Here is a 9,234-nt window from a genome sequence, read left to right on the forward strand (position 1 = left end):
GCAATGCAAGATTGGTCATGATGTAGGCTATAGTGCTGCCGTAACTCTAATGTAGGCTGAAATAGACATGGAAGATATGGGTGCAAGCATCGTGGAGCTGCGCGTGGTGCTGAAACTGCTCTCGAGAAGCGTGTGTTTAAACGTCACCATTCTTTAAAATTCCAAAGTTTCCCTAAAAATAGCTCTGTTGTTGTCTCATGGATTTTGAATAATGTATTTGGAGCCCTCTTTCCGCAGTGACATTTGCTCAAGACCTCCCTATGGTGGGCGCAGACGCAGCCTTCAATTCCTCAAGCCCCCCGTGGAAAGGTCAACTAATATCGATCCAGCTCGGAAGGCAAAATCGTCCCTCCCAAGTTTGCACCTCCAAAACCATGCTGAGAATATCCAGGCGTTTTCTAATGTGCGTATTTAGCCTATGAGGCTACTTGAACACGAAGGCGTGACCAAGTATTGAGTAAATTATGAATTAAAAGTACCTAAAAAATGAGATATGTATGAGATGAAAAAAATTAAAACACGAATCAAATATGTTTTGAGTGACAGCAGCGCCTCCAAATTCATTCCACGCAACTATCGCACGCGTAAAACGTGCGCTCCTGGGGTGGAGACTCGCGCGGAGAGGGATGGGAGGAGGAGGGCCGTCACGGACCACACGACTCCGCGGCGCCACAGGTGGCAGCTGCACGCGCGCCATCGACGCATCGCCACACACAGTTCAGAGCAACTTTGGGGAACCGACGAGTGGGTTCGAAACTTCGACGCGCCCGTCTGCACGGAGTGAACGACGGGTTTTTCGACGGGAGTTGGACTTTTTGCGTAAAGGAAACCTGTTCAAACTAGTGTCCATCATGGAGAGTTGTGGCCGTAATCCGTTTCGTTTTAGTTTCATCTAACAGAACATGGGTATATTTTACCTTTTTGGTTTGTTTGTTTCTCTCGGGTCTCTCTCTTAAAACATATATGGCGTTTGTTGGCGTTTCCCTCCAGAAGTGGTGGACGATGGCGGACGACGTGACCGCGCGTGTTCCAACGTTGCGACAGTCGTGCGCTGTGAGTCGTGCGGTGTCTCTCATCACGGGTCTCTCACCTGCACCCCGGTGACCGCCTCGCCGTGATGGCGTGTCGAGGCAGTTGCTGCTGCGGTGGCGGCGGCGTGGGTCCGCTGAACGAGGACAACGCGCGATTCCTGCTGCTGGCCCTCTTCATTATCGTGTATCTGCTGTGTGGCGCCGCTGTCTTCTCCGCGCTCGAGCAGCCCATGGAGCGCGAGGCGAAGGCGCGCTGGACGCAGAGGTTCGAGCACTTTAGCCTGAAGCACAACCTCAGCAGGAAGGACCTGAGGAACTTCCTGAGGAGCTACGAAGAGGCGAACGTGGCGGGGATCCGCGTGGACACCATCCGGCCGCGGTGGGACTTCTCCGGGGCGTTCTACTTCGTCGGTACTGTGGTGTCCACCATAGGTGAGAGATAATGGTGAATATGCGATTCAAGATTTTTTTTTTTTTCCGGAGATCTGTCTGTTGTGCACTGAGCTGTGCAACAAACAGCTGTCAACAAACACCATGATAAAATGAGAATAAAGTGTTTCACGGGGACTCATACGTTTCACTTTTTCAAAAGTAGCCTAATGGCTACTTTAGGCTCTATGATGCTCATCAATTTGTCACTTTGTAGCCAAAATAAAGAATTTGGTTCAGTCGTTCGCTTTTTGTTTATCATTTTATTTAAAATTTACACGTTACTCGTTTTTTTTAAGGATGGAGGAAAAAAAGAAAAATATACAATTCATGAAGTTCCAAAATGGATGAAATTTTCTTCAATCGAGAATACGAATAAAAAACTTATCAGTTCCATGATTGTAGTGGGACCATTTTGTGGAGGTAAAACCACCTCAATTAGGGACTTTCTTAAGTGCCAATTAGTGGGCCCCTCGCGACAGCACTCTCATAGAACTCGGTGCAGAGTGATAATGGGCGACGGCTTTCGTTTTTTTCTTTTATTACCCAAGAAATCACGTCTTATTTTCTCCTCGGTATCCCAGCAACAAGTCGAATAATAGGCAGTTATGTACCAGGACTTGACCACTGTCAACATTCAATTCGTACTATCACACACATCCGTTAATATCCTAATAACGTCTTTGTTAAACGGGGAAACTCGTGTGGCTCTATCCGTCAACATGTTATTGGCCCTGTCGCGACAAATGAGGAAAGGGGTAGAGAGATAAGTCAGATGAGGAAAGGACGTGAGAGAGCAAATCTGCGTGAAATCTTTGGGTAAAAATGCGGATATTCGCTGCCAATTAATCAAAGATGCCGGGTATACGCTCAGGAATCTTTAAAACGACGTGTGTTTGCTAAAGGATCATATGAGAGAAGATAGAATCACAAACGTTAGATCTGATTTTAATTTTAATTAGCTCAAGACACCGTGAGCAGGCCTACTTGTTGCCATGTATCTTGCGAGAATTTGCCAGAATGTTCCGCTTGTTTTAACTTGCATTGCATAATGTTCATAGAAAAACAATGTAAACCAAATTGGATTGTTTGTTTCAAAATCTGCTCAGATTGTGTTGAGAGAAAAATAAATACTTGTTGATGTTTATGTATGTGAGTGTGACTGTGACTGAACAAGGGGTGATTTGTGACAATTATGCAGGATTAGGTCTGATAAGTGGTTTGCGCCCAAGGACATGTGTGTCCTTGGTGCGTGTGCGTGTGTGCATGTACAAGCAAGTGTAAGTTTGTGTGCAAAGGTGTGCATGTGTGTTAGTAACCATATTGCTAAGGATGAAAATAGAATGGAGCACAACTCTGGTACAGACACACAGCTGGACATTTTCATCCCCTCCAGCCACCAGTAATAACCCTCTACCAAACCACCCTGCCACTTTGTTACAATATGAGACTATGACTGTAGAGACTATGACTGACAGAGCGGGAGGCAGGAAGAGCGAGAGAGAGAGAGAGAGAGACAAAAGACAAAGAGAGATTGTCAGTGAGAGAAATTGTCAGTGAGTGGGGAGGGGGGGCAAATGGTGTGAAATGAATTGACAAGTTTGACAACAAAGAGGAAGACGAGATAGACAGACAGATTTTCTACCATCTCCTTCACGGTTAGAGAAGCCTAGCCTGGCAGGGATAGAATAAGAAGACGCATTCTCATGGTAATGACTCAATGGTCTGATGAACAATACAGACGGGGAGAATCTCCCAACCTTCTACAATTTGTGTCGGGTGAATCATGTCTTGTATGAACCGACCCTACAATAAGAACACTCCTCAGAGCCAAAGTGCTGGTATTGAATGCTCTTTGGGCCGAGGCCACACACAAGCTTTTAACACTTAAATACCTGTAACAGTAAGTGCCCGGGAACGAATGTGCGCGGCACGCTACACAAAGTGATTTGCAGTAAGCACCTTAAACCTTGCGGCTACAAATCAGTACATTATCATCCCCTTTGTAATGCTGATCAGTCGGCAATCACCCGTGAACCCAAGTGGTTGAGGAAGGTTGAGGAAACACCTGTATCAAATGAACCAATGAAAGATGAGGTTCCCCATCCCCCCCCCGTGTGTGTGTGTGTGTGTGCTACAGGCTTTGGGATGACCACGCCGGCCACCATCGGCGGGAAAGTCTTCCTCATGTTCTACGGCCTCATCGGCTGCGCCGCCACCATCCTCTTCTTCAACCTCTTCCTGGAGCGCGTCATCACGGTCATCGCCTTCGTCCTCAAGTCCTGCCACAGGCGGCGCCAGAACAAGGCCGTGCTGCCGCACGCCGCCCACCACCGCGGCTCCGAGGGCAGCGCCGGGGTCGGCGGTGGAGGAGGAGGAGGAGGGGGTGGCGGGGGAGATGTGGCCGGAGGCGGGAGAGGCGAGGGTCTGGCCGGCTGGAAGCCCTCCGTCTACTGCGTGATGCTGATCCTGGGCGTGGCCGCCGTCGTGGTGTCGTGCTGCGCGTCGCTGATGTACTCTGCCGCCGAGGGCTGGGCCTACCTGGACTCGCTGTACTTCTGCTTCGTGGCCTTCAGCACCATCGGCTTCGGGGACATGGTGAGCAGCCAGCGGCTGGCCTACGAGGGCCACGCCACCGCCGCCTACCGGCTGGGCAACTTCCTGTTCATCCTGACGGGCGTGTGCTGCATCTACTCGCTCTTCAACGTCATCTCCATCGTCATCAAGCAAGTGCTCAACTGGCTGCTGGGCCGGATGGAGGCCGCGTGCCACTGCTGCTGCGGCTGCCTCCCCGGGTGGGCCTGGGGCGGTGCGGGTGGCGGGGTTGGGGGCGGCGGAGGGCCCCACCGCCCCCACCGCCACCCCAGGAGGAACGTGGTGGCCCCGGGCCACCTGAGGGCCAGGAGGGAGCTCTCCATAGAGACGGACGTGGCCAACGAGAGCGAGACCGACACGGGGCGCCGCATGTCCGGCGAGATGATCTCCATGAGGGACTTCCTGGCGGCCAATAAGGTGAGAGACGGGAAGGGGCTTAGAGCGAGATGTGAGAGCAGTGGTTGGGTGGACGGGGCTTAGGGAGTCACTTCAGTCCTTTTGTTTTATCGTTTCGTTTGTTTGCTCAGCTTGTTGACTCACAGCTGTGAAAACGACAGGGCAGATAGTGTAGTGTCCAGGGTATTTGTCTCCCTGCTGAAAGGTACTGGGTTCAATCCGCAATGTACACATCCTTGAGTAAAAAGCCCAAAGCCCTACCTGCTCCATCATGACGAGTATCTGCAACTACTGTAAGACACTTTAAATAATAGTGCCTTTCGCACATTTCAACAATGCAGAATGAATGTTAGTTATGCAAAGAACGCTACGTCAATAGCCTGTTATGTAATTTCTCCTTCCATATTAGAAGAGAAAAAGCCCTAATGGATAGGGGGGTTACCCCTGATGCGCTGCAGCGTGGCCTACATGTTCTGTGACTATAAAGTCTCTTTCTACCACTGCACTTCAAACAGCGCTCTGATGAACACAATGTACTCAAAGCAATGCATCAGACCCACTGCCTCCTCCTTCTCACCATTTATGTCATTCGCACAATAGTCGAGAACACAGTTTCCATTCAAATGGACAAATGTAAGCAAACCCAAGGCAGGCTCAGTACACAGATGAATACCAAAAGCAATAAAAAGAAAACGTGACTGTAGGCGTAATGATGATATTTGTTTTTCGTGGCCGTGCATAATGTATTTCTAATTATTCAGAACAACAATGGTGCACTTCAATGGCAATTAGGACTGAACAGGGTGACGGAACACTCCATATATTGACATCCATGTGAAACACTCTATTAATACATGTACGCACTCATAATCCCTTGTGAATGTAAAACAGGTCACGAGTGACGTTCTGTATTGATACCCTCATATCTCACGTACGTTTTCTCATTGTGTCTCGTCTAGAAATTGACCGATTCCTTATTCGTCTCGTCTACGTCTCCCCTCTCCATCTCCCAACAGGTGAACCTGGCCCTCATGCAGAAGCAGCTGTCGGAGATGGCCAACGGACACCCGCGTCAGTCGGGGTCCAGCTCGCGGCAGAACGGCTTCTCCGGGGGTGTCGGGGCCCTGGGCATCATGAACAACCGACTGGCAGAGACCAGCGTGGACAGATAGAGACCCAGAGGGGGAGCAGGAGGAGGGCTGAACGGAGCACACTTCACAGAGGGGAGATGTGCAAAAAAAAGGGAAAGACAAGATCGTACTGGTTATCGAACCAGCCGCTGACTTTGGGAGGGAGGTGGGGGGGGGGTGAAAAAAACGAAGGGGTGGTGTAGAAGTGGTGAATATATGAACACATAACTACGCTTGTCCTTCCGATGCTTGACACTGAGGAGCCTTGTGACCTGCCTCACGCTACCCTGCTTGTAGAATCCCACATTGGACGGCTCACACAGGCACCTCAAACATGGCCTGTGAAAGAGGCACGCCTGGGTGAGCACACCTGGGGCCGCCACGATCGAGTGTGTGGCGGATGGAATGTTGTGTCTTTAAGGATTCTGTTTCCATGGTGATAAATATATATATATATGAAAAAGAAAAAAAAAGAAAGATGCCTGCAGAAGCCCTTGCGTCTGAGCTGTACAGACTGGATGAACCAAACATTAAGATTAGCAACATACTCTGAAAATGGTTATCTATGGTACTCTCTGTATCCGCTCACCAATAAAACCTATTATAAACGGCGATGTTAATCAGTATCCAATAAACAAAAATGAAGAAGATTTCTTACCCAACAATATCAAGCATCAATGTGGGGTGGGTGAATGGAAGGATTAACATACAGAACGCAGTCGTGCAGCCCTAGAGAGCTCACCCAGGACTGGATAGGTGCGTGCAAACCACAGGCTTCCATTATCCTCCCTTAGTAAACCACCTGGAAATGAGACCCAAAGTCACACGCTCTTCCCTTCGTTCTGAAAAGCTCACCTAGCACCAAGACGAGAACACAGAGAACAAAGAAGGACCCAATCTTGGTCTAGTCAGTGGCACAGAGGACGGTATCCCCATGCGACGCAAGAGCCTATTGTGCACACTGCACTTTGCCGTCCTGCTGCACTGTGCATTAATGAGGGGTCACTGGGTTGCACAGGGGTCAGTCATCAGGCTCATGTTCTCCATGTCTGGACTTATCTATTAGGGGGCCACTTCCACCAGCTAATGTTACGATAAAAGTGGTTAAATATGTTTCATGCCGTCGTAAAATGGTTCCGATTTTATTAATCTAGTTGAGTCATTAGATACATACATAATCAATAGCGAGGGAAGTACATCGTTAAAACTAAGCAATTTACTTGTATTACTATGAAGCACACTACAGCAAAGGTAATGGAAGTTGGAAGAGTCCTATAATTAGCAACCAGCACACTGCCCTGACGGCAGGAATAAAGAAAATGTAATAGCATGTGTCCTAACCTCACAATCACATTTTCAGCAAACCATTTCCATACATAAAATAAGGCTACAATGTTGTCTGTAATAGCCTACTAATAATAGACATTGAGGGTAATTGTAATTAATTCTCCATTGATGCATTTGTGAGTCATCACTTCTTTCCAGCTGTCAAAGCCGATCATTACTATCACAGTGTTTCCTTCCTTCATGCATCCAGTGGCACAGCACCGCCACTCCATCACTAGCACCACTGTAATCAGCCATGCAAATTTAATTGAACAAATTTATATATATATATATATATATATATATTATTAAGTATTATTTAATTTACAATATTATTCAATATATAAGTAATCTTTTTAACAAAAAATGCCCCCTCAAATGCTATTCGATTTATTTAAGGCAGTATATTTCATAGGTGCCCCCTACTGCTCAATTGTAACATTTGCATTACTGTCAATAGAGAAATACTGTGGAAAGATACTGCCAGCAGAATAGTGCTGCTGAATTTTGGATAGTGAATAGTGAAAAAACAGATGATGACACAGTAGGAGGCATCAGCTCACGAATGGCTTTAGACGAAATTTAGGAGGCATAAAGAAAAAAAGAAAAACAACATATGACTTAGGAAGTACATGTTTGATTGTGAGGAACACAAAGCAACAGTATTCCAGAACGAACCCTGCAGGAGGGCTACAAATTGCATCCTTAACACTGTGTTGGCTCCAACCTTAATTCCCAAAAGTTTTGGCTTGCGCATAAAGTCGGGTTGCATGCTGATTGTTTGTTATATTGTCGTAGCATTGAGAGCCCGACTGGAATCACAGATCCCACTAAAACCTCTCTGTGTCCACGCACATCCAGTGCAAACACACATCAGCATGGTGCACCTCACATAGACATCAGCACCGCAGCTGGAAAGAAATAGTAGGGGAAACACTACAGTATCATTTTGACAACATTCTGGGATTCAGAGAATGATGTCACAGAACGCCATTGCTCTTCACGATCTGTTAAATCATACAGCAAGTTCATCTTAATAAGAAATAAAATACCCTGCCTTCTTGATCGCCTTGCTTTGTGTGCCATCTTCTTCCATGTTTGGGTCAGTTGAGAGATAAACAAAGACTTGCAAACATTTAAAATGAAGCAATATAGCTCTTCCAGACTGCAATGCATCCGACGAAACAGCTGTACAACAAAGTATCATTATAGTATGGAGAGTACCAAAGTATGGAGAACCAAAACACTGATATTTTGACAGCTCTCAAAATTAAAAGGAGGGTTCTGCCAGAATGTTTCACAAATGGTTTGGGCTGAACAAATGCAAATATTAGATGGTGAGGATTATAAGGGTTGACTGTTACATTGGGAAATAAATCAATTAAACAACTGAATTAATCATGGTTTAGAGCAAACACTGGTATTTTTCTACAATGAATGATTTGCAATTTTAATTGAATTAAGACTCTGAGAGTCTTAATCTTGCAATGACTCCAGAGCAAAATGTAAAAACTGAAATGTATAGATCTAGATGGCACAGAGAGAAAATAGTCTTATCATAGACAGTATAAGTCGTTATGTGTCTGTAAAACTAAAACAATCAAACAAAGAATGCAGCAGCTTTAATCCATGTACTCCAAATTATGTGACTTGTGACTGTATAGCTACATATTCAACTGTTGAGTACATTTTCCACTAAAGGTACAGTTCTGTACTGTGGACATTGTTCAAATAAATTCAAATCTACCAATTTCGTTAATCTGTCTGTGTAAAATATCAATCATACATTTACATCATATAAAGCTCTACTATCCCATACATCAAAAGGTAAAACACTAACAGGAAAACACAACTTGAAAATCATAATGCTTAATAATATTTTATGAGACGAAAGTGTATATGTAGCATTACACATTATGCTTCCTACAGGTAACACCATCAACTCCGCTTTGTTTTGTCCAACAGATGGAATGCTAAGTGACAAACAATTTTAATAAAAGTTGCAAGTAAATATAGTTTGAGTTTTGTACATTCAGATATTAAATGATAGATAGTTTAGGCACCTGCAATATTATAACGTGCTTGGTGCGAGGAGTATATACAATGTCATTTAAAAAATGAATTTATTTTCACAAATTCATATCAATATAATTATAGAAATAATAACAAATTTTACCTAATTAAAGGAGGCAGTGCAGCAGTTTCTAATAATAAAATTCCTACCTGATTGCTTAGCGACTGTAAAACTTCAATAACATGGTGTTCACGTGCTCACCACAAGTTTGTTTCCCATGATTTGTTTGTGGCGGTGTGAGACAGTTTGTCCT

The 9,234-nt window shown here is 45.6% G+C and overlaps 1 protein-coding gene across 1 annotated transcript; it reads left to right on the forward strand.

Moving 5' to 3' along the window:
* Positions 1-1,117: 1,117 nt before the first annotated feature.
* Positions 1,118-5,623, forward strand: kcnk13b (potassium channel, subfamily K, member 13b; the record flags this gene model as incomplete). Its single annotated transcript, XM_084483606.1, has 3 exons — positions 1,118-1,463; positions 3,601-4,472; positions 5,468-5,623. The coding sequence occupies 3 exons, from the start codon at positions 1,118-1,120 to the stop codon at positions 5,621-5,623; spliced, it is 1,374 nt and encodes a 457-aa protein (XP_084339732.1).
* Between the last annotated feature and the right edge of the window lie 3,611 nt (positions 5,624-9,234).

Source organism: Micromesistius poutassou (assembly GCF_964030765.1).
Source record: "Micromesistius poutassou genome assembly, chromosome: 19".
NCBI lineage: Eukaryota > Metazoa > Chordata > Actinopteri > Gadiformes > Gadidae > Micromesistius > Micromesistius poutassou.